The 23,300-nt window shown below is 38.6% G+C and overlaps 2 protein-coding genes across 3 annotated transcripts; one reads left to right on the forward strand and one right to left on the reverse strand.

The window, feature by feature from the left end:
• Positions 1–6,236: 6,236 nt before the first annotated feature.
• LOC126592951 (ethylene-insensitive protein 2-like) lies at positions 6,237–13,683 on the reverse strand. 2 transcript variants are annotated; one of them, XM_050258769.1, is made up of 8 exons: positions 13,445–13,683; positions 12,098–12,848; positions 11,665–11,751; positions 11,414–11,524; positions 11,121–11,333; positions 10,233–10,427; positions 7,431–10,145; positions 6,237–6,842 (listed from the first exon to the last, which is right to left on the reverse strand). In XM_050258769.1, the coding sequence occupies exons 2-8, from the start codon at positions 12,344–12,346 to the stop codon at positions 6,471–6,473; spliced, it is 3,942 nt and encodes a 1,313-aa protein (XP_050114726.1). In that variant the 5' UTR covers positions 12,347–12,848; positions 13,445–13,683; the 3' UTR covers positions 6,237–6,470. The 2 variants fall into 2 exon arrangements, with proteins under 2 accessions (XP_050114726.1, XP_050114727.1); XM_050258770.1 differs by lacking the exon at positions 13,445–13,683 and adding an exon at positions 13,222–13,426.
• A 462-nt stretch (positions 13,684–14,145) lies between these two features.
• Positions 14,146–17,859, forward strand: LOC126592206 (uncharacterized). The gene is made up of 6 exons (XM_050257932.1): positions 14,146–14,571; positions 16,103–16,151; positions 16,664–17,175; positions 17,261–17,486; positions 17,583–17,725; positions 17,770–17,859. The coding sequence occupies exons 3-6, from the start codon at positions 16,666–16,668 to the stop codon at positions 17,857–17,859; spliced, it is 969 nt and encodes a 322-aa protein (XP_050113889.1). The 5' UTR covers positions 14,146–14,571; positions 16,103–16,151; positions 16,664–16,665.
• The last annotated feature ends 5,441 nt before the right edge of the window (positions 17,860–23,300 follow it).

Here is a 23,300-nt window from a genome sequence, read left to right on the forward strand (position 1 = left end):
CAAAGCTTCAACATACAAGCTTCAACAACAGAAAAAATTCAAAGAACTTAGTGAAGAAGGTTTTGGTGTATTTAACACAATACGTTGAAATGAAGCAAAACTTATTTATTGATATCTCCGATAAGTTACAAATATGTACATATACATGAGTCAAAATAAACAAACAAGAATGAGCCTTCACAAAGGTTGCTTAGGAGAAGTCTCAACGGTCGGCAGAGCCCCAAAAAGAGAAGGCACCGGAAGGTGATCATTCGGAGCCTCAGTACTAGACAGAACCCCAGAAGGAAGAGGCATTGGAGGTTGATCATTTGGAGCTTCATTACGTGGTACAGCCCCAAAAGACGAAGGTAATAAATGCCTTTGGAACAAACCCACAAACGTCTAATGATCAAGTAAAATCTGACCATCAGATTCCTGCATCTGGTCAAGCTTCCTCTTCATGTTTGTAGCATAGTCATGTGCGAGCCTGTGTAACTGTTTATTCTCATGCTTGAGCCCTCTAATCTCTTGTTTGAGACTTATCATTTCAGCCGCCAATGATTCAACTTGGCGCGTTCGAGCAAATAGGCGTTGGGCCATATTAGACACACAACCTGCATACTGAACACTGAGAGCCAGAGAATCCTTAACAACCAACTCATCAGACTGTTTGGAAAGTAGTATGTTATCTTTGGGAGTGAGAAGGTTCATGTCCACCACCTCAGCGGTCATATCATTATTCATCACAGAGTCCCCAACGGTAAGAGGACCAGTAGGGGATAAGAAGGATGGGCGTCATATGTTGTCTTGAGGAAGCATGGCTACCTCTTCACCAAAGTTCAAGTCAAAACGACAATCGGATGGGCCAGACATTTTCAGAAATGATGAAGGAGAAATAAGGTCCAATAAATCTCTGAAGTACGAAAATAAAGGGAAAATTCCTACAAGCAATAACTTTCTAAACGTACTTCTTGCACACAATTGGTGCCCTTATAACAGAAAGGGCAGCAGGGCCATTTGTTAAAAAATCGAAAAAGCACCACTCTTTGGATTTCAAGAAGCAGATTTTCTGAGTAAAATATGTCGACAATCCCCACACGCAACATCAGCTCCTTGGGTACCATAGATAACTTTGCCAAAAATCTCTGACAAAGTTTAGACACATAAATTTTGAAGGTCCAGCTACCCTACTATTACCCACAAGGTTAAAGGAACAGCACCACTGCTTGATAACTGGAAAGTCCCTATGTGTGTCAACCTCCGTGCTCCGTGGCAAGGCAGACTGGCAAAAATGCCCAACCTTTACTCATATTCGAGAAAACACTCTCAACAAGATTGCTTGCTCAAAAATCGAAGAGGCACCGTTTTCCGAATCTCAAGAGCCAGACTCCCAACAGGATTACTTGGTTAAAAATCAAAGAGGCACCGCCTTCTGAATCTCAAGAGCCAGACTCCCAACAGGATTACTTTCTCAAAAATCGAAGAGGCACCGCTCTCCGAATCTCAAGAGCCAGACTCCCAACAGGATTACTTTGTCAACAGTAAAAGTATCTCATATCATCAAGGTCGAACGCACTCTTGATTTAATGGACTTGTTTTGACCATTAAATTCTTGAGTCGGCCTTATACTCTAGAGGAAACCAGAAAACCCTCCAACCCAGTTCAAGAATAAGCTTGTGAAAAGTTACTTCTTCAAAAGCAAAAGTATCTCATATCATCTCTTTTCCTTTTTCTTCTTTTTATCCTTCCCACTGCCTGCAAGATAGAGATAATGAGAACAATCAGCTGGAACTCGAAATCAAACTTCTGATCTGGAACTGATTGCTGGGAACTCTGATTGCTTACGTTGTCTGTCACCTCTTTAGGCAAATCTCCTAGGTCGGCGACTTGGGGGACTCCTACTACATGGTTTGTATCGCGTTTGACCAAGCTTGAAACTACAAGTAAGCTTCAAGTGAAATTGATACATTACCTTGTGCATCTCCACCGGTTAAAGATACCACCCCTAGATAGAGGAAAAATACTTCCATAGAAGATACCACATCTACCTATGAGACAGATAAGGTAAAAACGATACCACACTTCGGTACTTAGAAGTTTCGTGATTACTCAGCGGCTTGGATCTTGCAAGTCCCCAACCGAGGAGCTTCCCTCACTCGAGAACTTAGAGGAGCACTGTTTGTATCATACTTGACTAATCCTGAAACTACTGAGCACCGGTTAACGTTATACCGTCAAGGACCCAGAAGAGTTTCCCTCTAACCAGGAGGCCAATCACAGCATGACACGTGTCGACATCAGAAGCCAATCATAACACGACTTGTGTCAATGTCAAAACAAAACTAGAAACTCTCTTCTATAAAAGGAGATCATTCTCCCATAATATTTCCTAATGTCATTTGTACTAAATCATTCACTAGTACTCACAAAATGAGAGCTTAAACCTATGTACTTGTGTAAACCCTTCACAATTAACGAGAACTCCTCTACTCTGTGTTCGTAGCCAATCTGGGTGAACCACGTACATCTTGTGTTTGTTTCCCTGTCCCTATCCATTTGCATACTTATCCACACTAATGACCGAAGCAATCTAGCAAAGGTCACAAACTTGACACTTTCTGTTGTACCAAAGTCCTCACTGATTTTGTGCATCAACAGAACTGGTTACTGGATGATGGAGTCTTCTTTCCTACCTTCTTTGAGGCGTTGTTAGTTCAAATTTTGGAGTTCATCAGGTTAGATAGGTCAAGCTGATCAAAAGGAACTGGGGCGGCATTAGTAGCAGAAGGACTAGGGTTTCCTACGGTTTGTGTGTGTATTTGGGCCTAATCATTTAGTTAGGTGTTTGTTGTTTTGTTTGGAAGGTCCCATTTTGCTTTGTGTACATGTATTTGGCCTTTGTAAATTTGTTCCGTTAGTAATAAAAGTTTCACCATGTTCTGTCATGGTGTTTTACCCTTAAAAAAAAAAAAAAAAAAAAAAAAAACAACAACCACCTGCACGGCCTATAGACTTACATGACCGATTAGTATTTACCTTGGTCCACCCCAACATAGGAGGTTTCCATACAATAGGGATGAAACACGGTCAGTATACAACAAAGGAAAAAGACCTAAAGTCTCAAAAACAAGAGCACTTGACGTAGAAGGAACCAAAGAAAAGACCAAAGAGGTAGATCCTTTAGAACACGTCAGAATCCTAACCTTGACATGAGTCATACATAACTTAGCACTCTCAAAATGGTTCTCGTTCCTCCTTATATTCTTGGGTTGACTTGTACACAAATGTATACTCATTAAGCTACAAACACAAAAGTTTATGCATACATGTCAAACTATGAAAAGAAAACTGAGCTGATTATAATACGTCTAGACCTCGGGGAACTTCTCTTGGGGTGGAGGCACCGGAGGCCCAAAATACTGTGGAGCAGTAGATGATTGTCTTCGGCCCGTTGCCCTACCAAGGAGGTAAAATGCAAGGGCTACAATCATTATGAACAGTATAACCGGCGCTGATACCACAATTATGTATCCCATTTGATTTGAAGCTAAAGAGTCTCTGCATATCACAAATCATGCACTTAGATTGAAAGTTAAATGAAACATGGATTCATCAACTAATCAAAATACATATTTACTTTGTTAATGAAACATGGATTCATCAAGTAATTCCATCTATAAATCCCATAAGATTAGCTAAAATTGTTACGCAGATGATTAGTTAGTCTAGTGGTATTCAGTCTCTACTTTATTAGATCTCATAGACGGAATTACTGAATCAATAAACTAATGGTATGTCCACTTAACAACAATGCAATGGGATAAAGAAGGAATCGAAGAACTTAGAAACTGTAGATGCAAGGAAAAGAAATCAGATTCTTGATTTTCAGATGTTTAATTACGGATTTCAGTGGGAACTCACATCTTTTCGATTCTATTTTAGTAAAACACAAAAGAAAGTAAATGAAGTGAAACCACTCCTATACTCATGTTAGTAAGCACAAGGAACTCAAAAGTCCAAATGATTCCAATTCTCATGGACAGGACTTACCTCTTGGGCTTTAGTCTGGAGTGTGCCTTTGATTTTTCCAAACTAAGCAAAAGATTACCTGAAAGATTCTGTGAAGCCTGGAACTAAAGCTTCAAAGACTAAGACAGAAAGAGATGATGATGATGAACACATCATGTCCAACCAGATCACTCGGTTGAGCTCAGGATGCGGCCTGTAAGCTCCCCACGTGTCAGGAATCTGACCGTGGACATGGGGTCACGTGAGAGGGAGCTGCTGATGAACTATACACGCCACTGGTTGTCAAGGTTATGCCATATCTATCTTGTAATGTCAACAAAGCAGCGACTTAAATAAACTAAAGTCCTCACTCGTTCACTTGCTCCAACTGCAATTTTATTATAATACTGAAAGATTGACTGCTCTTTCGTTTCTTAGAAAAATGTTGGCTTCTGAAATAAGAACTTTTACTACTTTTTCTGCACTCGCTCAAAGGTGGAAGCAGTTAAAGGATGTTAGCAAGCGGTTAATTGTTACGGTGGTTAGGGTCTTTCTTTTGCTGCATTGTGTTTCGAATTCAAACTTTTCTGCTCTTTCTAATTTCTACTTATTAATAAAACACGTATTATCAACTAAAATCTTATAAATAAGAAATATATGGCAGAAATGTAATTTCACACAACCAAATTTTGCTTTTTTTTTTCAAAGCCTCACCTACGTATAATCATAACATATCTCTAATTAAAAAAAAATTATAAAAAAATTAAAAAAAAAAACTTCCCACCCCACATTCTCTATTACTTTCTTCCTCTCTCCTTCTATTTCAAAAACAAAAATAAAAAAATTTATCACACTTGGTGTGTGCCCATATGCTAATCTCTATTAATTAATGAAACTCTCTTTGTCAACAAAAAAATGATGAAAAGACAACTTAGTCTTTTATCACACAAAAAAATGATGGGCAATAATGTAATTTCACAAGTCTAAATTTTACTGTTTTTTTATTAAAATCTCACTATCGGTGATGTTAAAACATCTTTAATATTTAAAATTAAAAATAAAATAAATAAATAAATCTCTCACTCCCCCCACATTCTCTCTCTCTCTCTCCTCATTCTCTAAAAAAATATGTTCATACACACAAAGTATGTAGACAAATGTTAGTATAAATTAAAGTAGTATTATTGTTTTGTTTATAAGAGTGTTAAAATTAGTGACTTTTGAGTTAGTTTTTAGTGATCGAAAATAACAACCACTCTTTTTTTTTCTACTCTTATTTAGTTTGTTCATTAGTTTTGATTGATTGATTCAATTTGATTAACAAAAAAATAAAGAGAAAGGTGTCGGAGTAAAAAAAAAAACGGTTATATTTCTCTTTAGGCTACGTTTGGTGTGAGGAAAAGAGTTGAGGACTAAAAAACTGCTGTCTTCCCCATATTTAGAAAGTCTAGACTTGAAAAAAAAAAATGACTTCCCCACCAACAGGTGAAAAAGTGAATACTACTGCTCCCCTTGTATTCACTTTCCTTCCCCAAGGGAAACAAAAATAAAATGCACTAATTGATATCTTTTTATGATAAAAATGTTCCCGTTGACAATTTAAAATTCACATTATATCTCAAAAAAGTGATATTTCCCACCAACTTTCTCAACGTTACAAAATACCGACGAAATAATTTTGTATTTCCCTTCCCCTAAGAAAAGACGGAAAATCATTTCCCATGAATTCATTTCGGCATACCAAATATTCCTCTTCCCAAAATCCTTTCCCGAATTGATAAAAGATGGGATGGTCTGGTTGGTGACTACAACTACATTATATGGGACACAGCCGAATCGACTCACTAGCACAAACACCCGTACATACAAGCGATACTCTGAGGAGGAATACAAACTCGGAACTTTACATGCCGATGTTAAATGCTCCTAACCAACTGAACTACCAATCTCACGCTCCACAACTTGATAATTTAGGGCACAAAATTAAGGAGACGAGTGACCAAAATGGTCTAAATACTCAAAATCGAAGTATTTTCCTGCCAAAGTTGTTAACTGGCGGATTAGTATTTGCATTCATGTTCATTTGTTTCATGTCAGTAGCACCTTGGATTACATCCCATCCCCATAACTTCCTGCAATGGAAGGAGAGATGAACGAAAAACCCCTGGCGTTTTCGAATTTCAATCTTATCGGAAAAAGTAACAGATGCAAGCAAGCAGGCAAAGTAACTCAAAATATGCAACAACCAATTTTCAACCTTCCACCCATTTTCTTTGATAATGCTGCAATTACAGATCCAGCAATTCTTACCTATGTATATGTTAAAATACTAGGAAATACAAATTGCAGCGACGGCTTTGATACAGTGAGAGAAACTGTCTTAACTGAGCGTTTTGATCCAGAAGATTAGCCGTTTTCCAGAATCAAACAGCTCGATAGCCCAGTTGAGACATACTGTGTCTGTGTATGAAACTGAGAGTTATTTACCCATAAGGAGCAGATGTCAGAGACTTGCCCGAACCAGGACCCTCATGAGTGCCAACAGTTTTGTTGGACAATCTACGCTTGTAGCGTTTGAGGACAGATGCCAGATTTTCTTTTCCCTTCGGGAAAGCTACATCACCAGCTGCTGTCCCTGTTCGGCCCTTTCGAGAATTGATTGCAATCTCCACATCCTTGATTATGTCTAGAAGCGTTACTGCCGTTGTGCATTTTCCCCTGGCTGGTTTCGCAGGAGGAGGTATTCCATTAGAAAATGACAGACTCGATTGCAGCTGGTGTGCCGTGGGAACTTCAAGGCAGATGCATGGTGACATTGGAGAACGAGGCTTTGAAAATGCCGAATCAATAATCCCCTAGAATTAACAAGATACAGAGCCAGTAACACTACTGATTAAGAAGCTTTGGAAATAAATATACATTTGAAGTTAATCTGCTTTTATACAGAAGTAGCATTAGTGCAATGCAAGGAGAGAAACTCCAGTACAATTCACCAAATATACAAAACTCATGTATTTCACCATGCTAATCATGTTTAATCCTCCTCTCGCACAAAGCAGCAATAAACAAACCTTATAAGAAGCATACAATGTAGTATACAAAGCAGTCAAAGTTCAACGTCCAAAAGAAAAGTTTTTAGATTGATTAGACCAAAAAAAGAGTAAATAGGGCTCAGGTTATGGAAATGTTGTTGTGCTCAAACAAAGATTTGTCCGACGTAGCTTTTGAAATTGGAAGATCTGTTCCACAAAGATTCTAAGTTGTGTTCAAGGCATGTTTCTACAGCGGCTTGAGGAGTGTCAGAACCAATTCAGTCCATTTAGGGTTTACTTAATTTAATTTATTCTAGGATTTCTATTCATGCTGTGGTTTGATTTCATTTTTGTTATTGCAAAATTTGAGACACGAATGTAGTTTATTAGACAGAGATTTTAATTGTTTACCTGAAGTCGGTTGAGGACGTAGGTATATTTCCCCCATAGCTCTGGCCGGCTTTCCATAAGTGACAAATCAAGAATGCGATGGATACACCAAACCCCAAAGCTTACTACCAAATCTGCCTTCCATATACAACCATCCCCACAATGTGGAACTGAGGAAATCATAATATAACTCGAATCATTATTCTTCAATGCTGAAGCAGACTCCGTATCTGAAGAACAGTACTGAAGCTCGCCCACTTGACCTGTTTGATTTATCACTCTAGTTTCAACTTCATAACGAAATTTCTCCTTTGCAGCCACACGATCAATTAGATCCTCATCAACCCCATCATTCTGTGTAAACAACCAGTCCGACCCTTCCAATTTCAAAAGCTTCACAATGCAATGCCTGAAAGACTGAAGAAGCTTGGCCTCTGAATATGCAACTGAAGTAGTTTCTTGATTTACTGAACCTACCCTATTACCAATTCCACTACCAATAGTACGACTAGTATCAGCCACACCAAACTGCTCAAAAGGCTGTCTAGACCAGAGTGAACCAGTGTTAAAAGTAGAACTCTGTTGTGATGACAGAGAATTGTAGACATTTGGAGAGAGTTCATCAAAAGCCAAAGGAGCTCTTGTTCGTGCCCCAGAATTTGAATAAAAGGATGATTCATAACCAGCCATCCCAGCAGATGATCCATACCCGAGAGGACTTTCCCAGTTAGCATTTTTATCAGGCATGTAAAGCTCCCGGTGAATGTCTGGTAAACTATGGTATTTCTTTGCATTGGCTGGACTTACCACATTCTCAGCAATTCCAGAAGAGCATGGATCATAATACTGTCTTTCAGATTGCATTGGACTATTTCTAGATACTGTAAAGTTCTGAAAATTGGAGGCCTGACCAGATCCTAACCCATTTTGCAACTTCTGCCCCATGGTAAATGCAAGTGAATCTCTGTAGTTTCCAGCACCCAACGAAGAACCGGACTTTAGGATTGATGGCTCCATTTGACCGTTCAAGTTATCAAAATTTTTTTCCTTTGACAATCGATTGAGATATGATGCAATCTGATAACCATGTACTGTAGCTGGCTGGTAATCCCAACTCTCAGAAGTTGGGATACCGCGCATACTTGGATAGCGCTTCCCACCACTCTCAGAAGTTGGGATACTGCGCATACTTGGATAGCGCCTCTCATCAGAGTCAATAATACTACGGCTTGAACTTTGTACATAGGCATCTAACAACTGCATGTGGCTGGGCAACAATGAGGAAGATCCCCTTTGGACCGCATATGACTCTAAACTGCTTTGAACCCTATGCTGCTTTGCAGAGTCATATAAACTTGAGTTGATAAGAGAATCAGATCCTCTGCCTCCTAGAGATGGATAGTATCCCAAAGATTCTTTTGCATCAGTATCAACTTTCAGCGAGGAGGACACCGCCTTTGAATCTGATCCCAACAAAAGGTCCAGCTTCTTAGCCTTTGCGTCTTGAATTACATTCCCATGGAAATCATACAGTTGTCCCCAAAATTCATCAAGCATAGTAGCTAGTTGACGTCTTGCAGAACGCCCCAACCCTGCTAATCTTGAAAGGCTTCCTGCACTGCTCCCCAAATCATCACCTTTTCCACTTAGACTCCTAAAGGATCCTGATCCCTCGGAGGCCAATGGTGCAGTGCTCCCAGAAACCCCTTTTGATAATTCTTCAGGCTCCCAGTTATCTCCCTCATCGTCATCTTTTTCAGTTGGTAAGTCTCCTTCAACTCCTTCAACTTCAACTGTCTTTTCAATTTCTGTTGACTTGACCTTCAGTGCACTGGTGTCCTCTAATGTGACATCAGAAACATCATTAACAACAGTTGCGACTGGAACTGACTCCACTGCAAATGTGGATCCCTCCATGCAGCTTTTAGGGGAGCTAGGAAAGGTAATATGAGAATTACTATTCTCCGCTACAGTTGTTTGGTTAAGTTCCTGATCAGCCTCCACGATAGTGTCAGGCAGATCAAGATCAAAATTTGCAACTTCTGAATCAGCATCCAACCCAAATGATGGTGATGGTTCATGGTTCTGGACACTTGCCTCACTCTGATACTGAGGTCCAGCTATGTTACTCTCCTCTTCATTTTTCAACAAATCTGGTGTACCCTTCAGTTCCCAGTTCCACACCTGAGCCTCTAGTCGGACACTCGCAGATTTTAATGGGGTAGCTGCCAGCCAAATCATCAAACAAAATGATGCACAAGCAGTGAGGAATAGTGACATACTACTACCACTGTTCGACCTCAAGATACCACCCCATTCACTATTCCCAAAAATCATTTCTACTACAAATATAACTTTCAATCCAAGCATCCCAATAAGCGTAATCAGGGATAAGAATTCAACAAATTGAGAAATTTTATGGACGCCCATTCTTGGTCTTGAAGCAGCAATTCGAAAAATAGGGATCACAGAAGGTGGCAGTAGCAGAGCTGCCAAAACTTGTGTGAATATAAGCAGTTGATACATTCCTTCAGCTCCCGAACTCCAAACAAAATAAAGGGCTGGAACAATGGCAATAATTCTGATTGTAGCACAATGAAGCCAACCAGGAAGGTCCACTTTCAAAAATTCATTCAGGACTACTTCCCCACCCAGACTCCAGCTTAATGTTGTAATTTGATTTGACAGAACGAGAACCAGTAAGAAAGAAGCCGGCACTATTGGACCCCAAAAGACCTGCATAATTTCAGAAAAGGATTTAATTGGCTCAGAATGCTGCATGATATTGCAAGATTAAATTGGCTCAGGGGAAGAAAGTGTAACCTGTTCCATTAGTGACATTGCATCCTGAAACGTAAGAACAAGGCCTGAACTTGCCTCTGGACTGTAGAATAAATTTTCTGCTGAGGTCATAAGGACATAATTCACCATATAAATACCACTGAAGATGCATATGATGGCAACTAAATGGTTATGACACAAAGCACCCTTGGGAACAGTTGCCTGCTGCTGATATTGCTGAAAAATTAGAAAATTGGAGTTTTAGAGACCGTCACTGCAAATTAATTATCATATGAACAATTTTCAAGTAGTTAACAGACAGGAGTGATGCAAGTGTATTAGTTGAAGCACAAATTAAAATTGATTGCTTTTTGGCTCCCTAGTCGAGCAAGAGATTATCAATCTCCCGTTAATGGAACTTTTTCCTTTCTACTTATGAAAGAAGTATGAGCATGTGTAACTCGGCGGTCTCCAACAACCTCCAATGACAATCGAAAATGGCACCATTTGTCTTTAATTGCATTATTTTGTAAGGAAGTTCTTTCAAGTGAAGGGAATAGATGACTCAGCAGCATGTCCTAGGAAAGTAATCTTGAAAAACAAGAAAAAGATGGACACTGCATATCCATGCATTAAATGTATATCTAAATAAGTCAACTGTTGAAAACCATTATACATCCAACACACGGGAGAAACATTTGCTACCGATTTGAATTAAACCAAAATTTCCCATATGAAACAATCTGCATCTGCAATGAGCAATTGTGTAAAACCAAATATGCACAGACAAAACAGCATACAACAAAAGAATCAATGTGTGTATACATAACAAGATACAGATGCTTGCACAAGCTCATATCCAGCAATATCTGCATGGATGTGAACATAAATGCAGAGACCGAAACAGGGGAGAATGAGAAGTACAGATACCTGCACAATAGAAGAATGAAAATACAGACTGTGAGGCATTATGCTGGCTCCAAGAAGGCTCATCAGTGCAAATGCACTCTCCCCACTCAGCTTTGTTAGCATCCCATTCATGGAATGGGGCATTTCTGGTTGACTGATAATTACTCCAAGAACAAAGGAAAGGAGTATAAATCCTGTAACATATATGCATACAACCTTCACCTTGCAAGTTTCCTGGAATATGGATACTCCATCGTCATTGTAAACATTATTGCAAATGCGACAGAGGAATAAATGCAAGTAACAGAAATTACCAGGAAGGTGGAAAAAAGAGGGTATAGAACGGCATTAACAGCAGTCAAAAAGACACAAGTGAACAAGTCCCAACCAAACAGAAGATTAAGCCCATGTGCAATGCCGAGGACCTGGTAAAATTAGTGCAATCATACGTTACGAGAATTGTTAACAATAATACAGATCATAACTTCATGCAACACCTACAGCAGCTACCACATAGTTTTGACAAATTGGAGGTGGGGTAAGTTGGTCATGATAGAGAAATTACCATGGTTAGGTCTGACAGGATCGCAGAAACCTCAGTTTGAATTCCTAAGGATATGCAAGTGCCTTTGTCATACTCCTCACTGCATATCTTTTGACATTAACAAAATTTAAGAAAGAGAAAGGAGATGTTAACACTTGTCGACTTAACATAAAAAGAAAATATCATACTCCTCACTGCATATCCTATGTGCACATAATTGTCTGAACAAAGGAGAAACAGAGACAGAGGGAGAAACACAGACAGAGAGATCAAAAAACCAACTGCATAGCCAATCAAATAACGAGATGCAACTATAAAAGTTATCCTGGTTAGGACGCAGCTCAAAAGCATGATTGCAAACAGAGTATATGCATAAGTAATAGCGCCTCCACCAATACCACTTATAAGAAGAATTATGCATTAAAAAAAAACCATTAAATGAGAAAAATGATACCTGTGCAAGATCTCTTCCTGTGACTACACCAATCCGAGCTGACAGATAGTGACATAAAATAGCTGCCAAATTGAAAATAAGCATCAATGCTGCAAGTTCAGATCCAAAACAGGCACCTGCTTCAGCAGTTGCTGCCCACTTTCCAGGGTCAATATATCCAACTGAAATCAGAAGCACAGGTCCAACAACAGGAATCAACCGCTGTAGAACACCCGGTATAATGTTAGCATTAGGATTGGCGGATTCCATAGCTATCAACTCTAGGACAAACCAAATTTCCAGTCCAATGGATTACGGATGGCCTTCCTGAACTACTCTGCAAAACTAGACTCACAAACCGAGGCAGCAGGAGAGAAAAAAGCACTAGCACCAACTTAATATGCCACAATACATGAACCCAATCTACTGTCTTTGGAGGACATAAATAGGTAAAGAAAGTGCAACAAATGAAGATCCAGATAAGTAGCGCAGGCTATTCTAATACAGTTGCGGAGATCAAACCTAACTTTTCCAAATGGCTACTACATTATCATTAAACCACATCCAATTGGTTTCCATTGCATGGTAAACTTTAGCCCACTAAATTTTCTATTCATATCCTGAGAATAAACAAGAGTGTCCATACAATCCTCGCGAAACTTCGAGCCAATTACTATAATTACAGAGCAAAATTAACAGACGGTCTCAACTCCATCCATGGAACGAACTTCAACCGCTCCAATCATTCGGTACTCTGCCTTTGGCATCAATCCTGATCCACAAAATCACATTAGTTTGATGCACCAAAGAAAAGGGCTGGTATCAAAATCAAAGCATCTTCACAACCTATTTGTATGACTAATTCACATTTGATGACATCATATGCACCAAAACAATTCATCTCCAAAACATGCTTATCTTCCAAAAATAAAATGGTCAATCGAAAAAACTAAAACAGAACAACAAAAACAACCTTAACAAGAATCTAAGAGCAACCAATCAAACTCCAACTCAACATATTCAAGCACAAATGCAAAAACCCAGCTCCAAACCCATGTCAGATCCTTCCCCAACATTAGAAAACAAAACCAAACATAAACAGAATCAACATGGCACATACAAGTCCCAAAACAATAATAACTCACAGTTGAAAGACATCCCAAAACCCTAGAATCCCAGTACGCTGAGAAGGACATCAGAATCCATTGCCATGGATCTGAGGCACCAAGACAAGCAAAACCCAGAAGCCATGTACACAAAAATCGAGGAAGACGATACAATCAATTGATCAATCAAAGTACAAAACCACAGAAAGTTGGTGCCTTTGGCTCATGAGTTTTTAGGGTTTTCGAAATGCTATAGCTTTACCTCAACCTTCCTCTGTGAGCCTTCCCTTTCACTTATAATGTTCTGTTTCAGTTTCTCTTCCAATCTCTATCTCCTAATCTAAAGTCCTACACAGGCAGTAGATCTCAGAGGACTTCGAAGAGACCCACAAAGCTTTTATATTTTATGTAGATAATCTTGTACTGGATATATATATATATATATATATATATATATATATATATATAGAGAGAGAGAGAGAGAGAGAGAGAGAGAGAGAGAGAGAGAGAGAGCTATTGGTGGGGTTTCAAGGCCATCTTGATTCTTGAAGAGAGAGAAAGGAAGACAGATGGTGAAAGTGAGGTATTGAGGAAAAGAATTTCACAAAATGTGTCTTTTTTTTCTAATAAAGATGACAAAACATAAAACATAAAAAAAATCAAAAGTTCCTAATAACAGTTTCTACTTTTCTTTATCATGTGTTACCTCCTATTTTCCTCTTTTGTTTTTTATTAAAAAAAATCAATTAATAATTTCCTCACGATAGTTCAACTTGTCGGAAATCGAAAAAACTCACGAATATATTTGAGGAGAAGTAGACAAATGGCCATCTCGGTTCTTGTTTTTTTGATTCATGTGAGTTGAATATCAGAGTGCGCAACGAACAAGATTAACAAAATAATAAGAATATTATTAAACTAACTGAGAATGCCGAAACGACTACAAAACTCTAAGGGCGTGTTTGTTTGACCTTCTTAGGGGGGACTGGACTGGACTACACTAATTGGTATTGTAGTCTGATGTTTGGTAGGGGCAAGGATTAGGTTTAATGGGATTAGATCCGACTCGCACGGATTAAACCCCTCGCTAGGAGTTCTTAGCGAACCACCCCAAAAACGTCCGGATTCGTAAGACCTCCTCCCTCACGTCGTCCTCCTCATCCGATTGCGCTCTTGCGAGAAAGAACCTCGGTCATCCTAGGAGAGAGTATCATCGACGTCCTCCTCCCTCACGTCGTCCTCCTCATCCTCATCTCTGCGTCCTGCTCGCCGTCAGCTGCATCCTGGTCGCCCTCATCTGCATCCTGCTCCTCATCTGTTCCTCTCGTCGTCCGCTCCCTCGTCTTCACGTAACAGATCTGCTCGCCCTCATCTGCCTCCAGTTGTCTGGTAAGCTTCGATTGTTCGATTTTTTTCGTCGATTTGGGTCGATTTGGGTGGATTTTTTTCGTCGATTTGGGCGGATTTGTTTTGGGTTTGAGCTTTATTTGATTCTGCAGTTGAACAAATTTTAGGGTTCTGATATTTAGGTGAAATTGAGATTAGAAATTGGGGTTTTCATAAAGCTTGGAATTTGGGGTTTGAAATTGAGATTAGAAATTTGGAATTTGGGGTTTGAAATTTGGAATTTGGGGTTTTCATAAAGCAGTGTGTGTGTGTATGTAAGTATGCAGTAGAAATTTGGAATTTGGGGTTTTCATAAAGCTTGGAATTTGGGGTTTGAAATTGAGATTAGAAATTTGGAATTTGGGGTTTCAAATTTGGAATTTGGGGTTTTCATAAAGCTGTGTGTGTGTGTGTGTGTGTGTGTGTGTGTGTGTGTATGCAGTGTGTGTGCGTGTGTATGTATGTATGCAGTGTGTGTGTATGTATGCAGTGTGTGTGTGTGTGTATGTATGTATGCAGTGTGTGTGTGTATGCAGTGTGTGTGTGTGTGTATGTATGCAGGGTGTGTGTGTATGTATGCAGGGTGTGTGTAAGTGTATGTCAGTGTGTGAGAGTGTGTATGTCCGTGTGAGTGCAGTGTGTGCATCTGACCAGTGTGTATGTGTGTGTATGTATGCCGTGTGTGTGTGTATGTATGCAGTGTGTGTGTGTGTATGTATGTATGTATGCAGGGTGTGTGTGAGTGTATGTCCGTGTGTGAGAGTGTGTATGTCCGTGTGAGTATGTGTGTGAGTGTGTATGCAGTGTGTGAGTGTGTATGCACAGTGTGTGTGTGTATGCAGTGTGTGCATCTGACCAGTATGTGTGCAGTGTGTGCATCTGACCCGTGTGTGTGTGTGTATGTATGCCGTGTGTGTGTGTGTGTATGTATGCAGTGTGTGTGTGTGTGTGTATGTATGCAGTGTGTGTGTGTATGCATGTATGCTGTGTGTGTGTATGTATGTATGTATGCAGTGTGTGTGTGTATGTGTGTGTATGTATGTATGTATGCAGGGTGTGTGTGAGTGTATGTCCGTGTGTGAGAGTGTGTATGTCCGTGTGAGTATGTGTGTGAGTGTGTATGCAGTGTGTGAGTGTGTATGCAGTGTGTGTGTGTATGCAGTGTGTGTGTGTGTGTGTATGTATGCAGTGTGTGTGTGTGTGTATGTATGTATGCAGGGTGTGTGTGAGTGTATGTCCGTGTGTGAGAGTGTGTATGTCCGTGTGAGTATGTGTGTGAGTGTGTATGCAGTGTGTGTGTGTGTGTGTGTATGCAGTGTGTGTGTGTGAGTGTATTTCCGTGTGTGAGTGTGAATATGTCCGTGTGTGTGTGTTAGTGTGAGTGTGAGTGTGAGTATGTATGTGTATTTTGCACATTTATCCATGAGTGTGTGTGTGTGTGTACTTGGTTTATAACCATGATATTACAATGTGAATGTTTTGTATTGTGTGGGGTTGATGCTGAATTGCAATTTTTTGTGGTTGTTGGTTACAGAGAAGAGGAGCATAAACGGAAGGCTAAGGCTAAGGCTACTGCATTACAGGTGTCCTTTAATTTCCCTCTTCACATGCAATGCCTAGCAATGATAGCAATCCTCATACTAGTGTTCTTAGACACATGTTTATAGATGTGTAAGAGTAGAACATTTTGAATATGATGCCTCGGGTTAATGATAACTTTTTTTTTTCAATGCCACCTGTATATTTGTTGCCTCGGGTTAATGATAACTTTTTTTTTTCAACGCCACCTGTATATTTGTTGCCTCGGGTTAATGATAACTTTTTTTTTTCAACGCCACCTGTATATTTGTTGCCTCGGGTTAATGATAACTTTTTTTTTCAACGCCACCTGTATATTTGTTGCCTCGGGTTAATGATAACTTTTTTTTTTCCAACACCACCCGTATATTTGATGCCTCGGATTGTGACTTCGCTAGTTACTTTGATCTAGTTCATTTCGTATCATAATCACTTCATTTCCATCACCCTTAATAACAGTAAATATTACATATATAATGTCCTTAATTTGTTTTTTGTTTTTTTTTTGTTTGGATAGATATGGATCGAAGGAAGCTTTTATTGATCTTATTGTTAGAGATGTCTTATTTGGAGACAATTTGCATTTGTACGATTCTTGTGTTGATGATGCTACGTGGCAAACAGAGACATGTTGAACGACCCACATTGACTAATCGTTCACTTATTAGACGAAAGATTAGTTTGTGTTATCTGAATGGTATAATAGGGAATACTGATACTGAATGTGTCAACGAATTGAGAATGGATAGAAGGACTTTTGGCATATTATGTGACTTACTTCGTCAAGATGGGAGGGTAAAAACTGATGGTTTGGTGTCTGTAGAGGAGCAGGTGTGTATGACTTTACAAATATTAGCACATCATATTAAGAATCGTAGTGTTGGCTGTAGATTTTATAGGTCGGGAGAGACTATAAGTAGGTATTTTAATATCGTATTGCAAGGAATTTTGCGATTACAAGGTATCCTACTAAAAGTCCCTCAGCCTGTGCCTATTGATTCTACAGATCCTAGGTGGCGATGTTTTAAGGTATGATGAGAATTTTTTTTCATTTTCCCTAAGCTTTAACTCTTCATTCCCTTTGTATAAATTAACAAAAACTTTTTTTTTTAAGAATTGCTTGGGAGCATTGGATGGAACACACATTGATGTGCATGTACCTGAAATTGACAAACCAAGATACCGAACAAGAAAGGGTCGAGTCGCAACTAATGTGTTAAGTGTGTGTTCAGGAGATATGCAGTTCATATATGTGTTTCCGGGGTGGGAGGGTTCCGCATCAGACTCTAGAGTGCTACATGATGCAATTACTAGGCCTAATGGTTTTAAGGTACCAGCGGGTAAGACTATTACTTAGTCTCAACTTTGTAAGTTAGGTCTAGTTCTGTTTGTCAACTACAAAACACTAATAAGGTCTGTTTTTTTTTTTTCATTAGGTTATTATTACCTTGTAGATGGTGGTTATACAAATGGTGAAGGATTCCTTGCACCCTATAGAGGAATACCTTATCATTTATCTGAATGGGAGGGACGAACACCTTCTAATAAGGAAGAATATTTTAACATGAAGCATTCTAAGGCAAAGAATGTAATTGAACGTTGTTTTGGCTTGTTAAAAGGAAGGTGGTCGATACTAAGGAGTCCATCTTTCTATCCGATAAAGACACAAGGTCGAATAATTACCGCTTGTTGCCTACTACACAATCTTATTAGGCAAGAGATGTCTGTAGATCCAATGGAGAATTTGCCAATAATAGAATATGGACAAAATACAGAAGAAGGTGAATATGTTGGTAGTGTTCAAACATCTGACCAGTGGACTGCAAAGAGGAATGACATGGCTCAGGAAATGTATAACGAGTGGAGAGCAATTAGGAACCAGCAACCGAACTAGCTATATGTGTTAATGATAACATTTTATTTTAGTATTCCTTTTTATCATGCATTTGTTAGATATTAGCACAATGATTGGATGGTATGCAAATTAATTGGATATTATGCAAGTTGATTGGATATTATGCAAGTTGATTGGATATTATGCAAATTGATTATTTGTATGGTATTTTCCTTCATTAAAATATTTTTTGTTTAGGTATGGATAACGAAAATATTTTGAATGCTACTCAAGAGCCAAAAGGAAGAAGGCGTAAATGGGAAGCATTTGAGGAAGAAGTATTACTAGGAGTTCTTGAGGATTTTGTTGCTCGGAAGCAACGGTGTGACACCGGTGCTTTCAAACAAGGTACTTTGGTTGAAATAGCAAAATCTGTCAATGTTTTATGTCCTCATTCAAATATAAAGGCAAATCCACATATTGAGTCCAAGTTGAAGAAATGGAAAAAAACATATAGTATGGTCGTTGACATGATAAACACAAGTGGATTTGCATGGAATGATGTCAAAAAGTGCGTTGAAGCTGACAGTGATGACTCATGGCAAACTTATGTGCAGGTTCATATCCTATTTTATTTATACATTAGTTATATTATTGCTGCTATATTTGTTACGCATGCTAAATTTTAGTTTTGCTATGTTGATATAATCTTAGAGAAATAAAGAAGCCGATGGATGGAGAAGCAAACCTTTTCCACTGTTTGATAGATTTGCATATATATTTGGAAAAGATCGGGCTACGGGTAATGTAGCCGAAACCCCTGCTCAAATGGTGGAGGAACAAAGTCATGATCATGTTGGTGAAAGTGATATTGGAGGTGAAACTTTTGTTTCTTCAATGAACCAACAAAGCCAACAAAGCACCCCATCTGAAAATAGCCAAAGAAAGAGGAAAAGAGCTGTGGGAAGTTCAAGTGATGGAACCGAGGCAATTATCAGTGGACTGAAAGATTTTTATGTTGAAAGTGGGAAGAGGATGCAAATGGTAACTAGTTCAAGGTACTGCAGATCATACTGACATAGCTAATGAACTTGAAGCAATGGGTCTCTCTCCTATGGATCAAATTGATGCATTGTCTCTTATTTTGGATAAACCAAAAAATGTGGGAGTGTTTAGGGCAATCAAACCGGAACTCAAGAAAGTGTTCGTCCAAAGGCTTTTAAGCGACAACGCAAGCGGATGAGGATTTTGGCTAATGTTAACATGGATGTATTTTATTAATGTTAACATGGATGTATTTTATTAATCATACAATCTTATGTTATGGCTTATAACTTAGCTTTGCACTAGTATTTTGGCTTATGTTAACTAGCCATTTTGTAAATTATGGAGATCTATTTTGGCTAATGTTAACTAATGTTAACTAGGATTTTCTAAATTATGGAGATCTTCTTATGTACTTGTATTTGTTGAAGTTGCATGTATTGGGCACTATTATTTTTCTTCTGTTGGGTGATAGAGTTTAAACCAAGCTACATTTGCAAATTAAACCCAATTCTATTAGCAGGTAATAGAAACAAAACAATTGTCAATTTTTTTTTAAGATTCATAATATACATGGCAAAAATATGCTCCAATTAACCCATATCATGAGATTTGTAGCATTACTCTATTACACAATGGCAAAAATTTGTAGTCCTAGTCTAAGCAAACACAAATCTGGTGAACAGTACTGTTTTTCTTATCCTGCTTCTTAGTCCGACATTACACCAAACGCTTCACTAAGTTAGTCCAGCTTAGTCCAGTCTAAGCCAGTCCAGCTTAGTCCCGGCAGCTAGTCCAGTCTGAGACAGTCCGGCTCAACAAACGCACCCTAAGAGACTACATTGTGAATAACTTTTTTTCATCTATGAGCTACAAAACATCATATATATATATATATAGAACTAACCTAACCCTAATAAGCAAGAAAACGAAACCCTAATACTAACGGGCTAAACCCAAATTCAAATAACAAAATAATCATAAATTCCAACATCCCCCATCAAACTTATAGTGATACACATCATGAGTTTGCCAACAAGCAGATGCTGATACAAGTTCCGTTAGGCAGACAAGACAAGACAAACTTCATTAGGCGGACACGACAAGGCAAGTTTCGTTAGGCGGACACAACAAGGCAAGCTCTGTTAGGCAAACAAGACAAGGCAAGCTCCTTTTTTTCTCCTTTTTTCTTTTTCTTTTTTTCCTTTTTTGTTTTTGTTTTTTTTGTTTTCTGGTGGGCGTGATGGCGAGTTTGATGCAGGTTGTTGGGTTCAACAAATCTAATCAGGTGGGCTTGGTAAGCAAAGCGACAGATGTGCAACAGCAGGTCAAGGAGCGAAGCATCTGGAGTCAGGGATGGCAGCAGGTACAGCAGCGGTGCGAGACAAAGGTGTAGCAGTGGTGTGGTGGATTGCTCAGATCGACTGGTCGAGTTAGGGTTGTAGGTAGGCAACAAGGTGTGGGTACGATGTGGGTCTGGTTCATGGTGCAACAGCGTGCAAGTTAGAAACAGCGGTGGTGGCGGGTGGTCGTCGAGCAACAGCGGTGGTGGATGGTTCTGCAGATCAGCACGTGTGGATGGTGATGCAGGTTTGTGGCGGTTGTTTCAAGTGTAGAAGAAGACGATGACGTGATGCAACAAACAGATTCAATTTTTTTTTCTTTTTTTTTTTAAGCAACAAAACCCTAACTAGGGCACCACGACAAACCACAACGAAGAAGAGGAACGTGACAAGACAAACAAACTAGCTACCAAGAATTGATTCAATCCTGAAGGATCAAACCTGCCTTGATACCAAGTTGAATATCAAAGTGCACAACGAACAAGACTAACAAAATAATAAGAATATTATTAAACTAACTGAAAATGCCAAAATGGCTACAAAACCCTAAGAGACTACATTGTGAATAACTTTTTTTTCATCTACGAGCTACAAAACATCATATATACAGAGAACTAACATAATCCTAATAAACAAGAAAACAAAACTCTAATACTAATAGGCTAAGCTCAAATTCAAATAACAAAATAATCCTAAATTCCAACAATGTGTGTTACCTTCATATATTTATTCAAGTAGATATTTGTATTACAAGTAACTAACATTTTGTGATTTTTTTAAGAGACAATATGGAGTAGTTAATAAGAATTTTCATACTAGTGCCAAGAGGAGATATTCATCAATTCATTTTGTGTAACTTTCAAGGGGTCGGACACGTTACAAGGTTTGGACACAAAAACATATGTTTTCTACAAACATCCAACCATGCAATTTATTTTCACTAGTTTCTTTAAGTTATTTAATTTGCACGTAGTTTCAAAATTCTTAACTATAGATCTATACGAGACCCGATATAGAATCCACATTAATCAATATTGTGATTCGCAACTAGCAATTGTCAATATACACGTGGAAAATAGATGTCAGCATTTACTTTCTTAAGAATCAAAATACTACATGTTTTTTTTTTTATCTGTATTGCTTTAATCATTCATTTAGAAACTCAGTGTTAGAAAGATCATCGTCGCACGTGATTTTTTGGTACAATTAGGGCTGAAGCTTAAGACCATCTTTAAGGGAAATGTCAAATATGTCAAATAAGATTAAAAGACATTTAAGTGTTCTCCAATGGATAAGTCATGTATGATGTGGTATGTGAGTAATTTGACTCCTTACTTTCTAGCTGCATTTTTTTACAGCAAACAAAGAAAGAGTCAAATATATTTAATTTAATTTTTAATGCATGGATCCCATTAACAATCAATAGAATAAAAACTAAACCTAATTTTGATTATTTTTTAATAGTTAATGTAACTCTAGGCCCAATAAAATAATAACATAAATATTTGACACATCCATTGGAAAAGAAGAGAATTTAGCATTTGTATTCAATTTGCCACATCAACCATCAAATAAAATTTTGAAATCTCTTTTAGAGATGCTCTAATAACAAATTTAACCACAATCCCATTTACGTATCGAAGACCAACTCCTATGGTTGGGTTAAAACTCAGAACATAAGTTTTAAGTTTGCTCAAAGCTTCTCCAATCATTGGGCTAAAAAAAGGTTTTGGGCTACAAATTATTTTTTGGCCAAATTTAACCCAAAAATGAGCCAAAATACAGTTAGTAAAACTGTCAACCACTTGTTAAAAGACCAACGGCTATTTTTTTTTCTTGGACGGCCCACGTGGTTGGACCGTTGGTTTAAGCCAACAGTCTAGATTCATATTTTTTTTATAAATAAAACTATAAATACACTAAAGCCAACGATTGAGATCGAATATAAGCAAATCTAACAATAAAAAGAAAATCTAACAACCCAAAATTAAACCACAATCCCATTTACGTATCGAATACCAACTCCTATGGTTGGGTTAAAACTCAAAACATAAGTTTTAAGCTTGCTCAAAGCTTCTCCAATCATTGGGCTAAAAAAGGTTTTGGGCTATGTTGATGCATAAAATTGGTGAAGACTTCGGTACAACAGAAAATGTTAAGTTTGTGACCTTCACTAGATTGCTCCGGTCACTAGTGTGGATAAGTATGTAAATGGATAGAGACAGAGAAGCAAACATAAGATGTACGTGATTCACCCAGATTGGCTACGTCCACGGAGTAGAGGAGTTCTCATTAATTGTGAAGGGTTTACACAAGTACATAGGTTCAAGCTCTCCTTTAATGAGTACAAGTGAATGATTTAGTACAAATGATATTAGGAAATATTGTCGGAGAATGATCTCCTTTTATATAAGAGAGTTTCTAGCTTTGTTTTGACATTGACACGTGTCGTGTCGTGATTGGCTTCTGATGTTGACACGTGTCGCGCTATGATTGGCTTTTGATGTCGACACGTGTCGCACTGTGATTGGCCCCTGGTTGGAGGGAAACTCTTCTGGGTCCTTGATGGTATAACATTAACCGATGCTCAGTAGTTTCGGGATTGATCAAGTATGGTACAAATAGTGCTCCCCTAAGTTCTCGAGTGAGGGAATCTCCTCGGTTGGGGACTTGCAAGATCCAAGCCGCTGAGTAATCACGAAACTTATAAGTACTGAAGTATGGAATCGTTTTCACTTACCTTATCTGTCTCATAGGTAGATGTGGCATCTTCTCTAGAAGTACTTTTCCTCCATCCAAGGGTGGTATCTTTAACCGGTGGAGATGCACAAGGTAATGTATCAATTTCACTTGAAGCTTACTTGTAGTTTTATGCTTGGTCAAGCGTGATACAAACCATGTAGTAGGAGTCCCCTAAGTCGCCGAGTTAGGAG

The sequence above is a fragment of the Malus sylvestris genome, chromosome 12 (assembly GCF_916048215.2).
Source record: "Malus sylvestris chromosome 12, drMalSylv7.2, whole genome shotgun sequence".
NCBI lineage: Eukaryota > Viridiplantae > Streptophyta > Magnoliopsida > Rosales > Rosaceae > Malus > Malus sylvestris.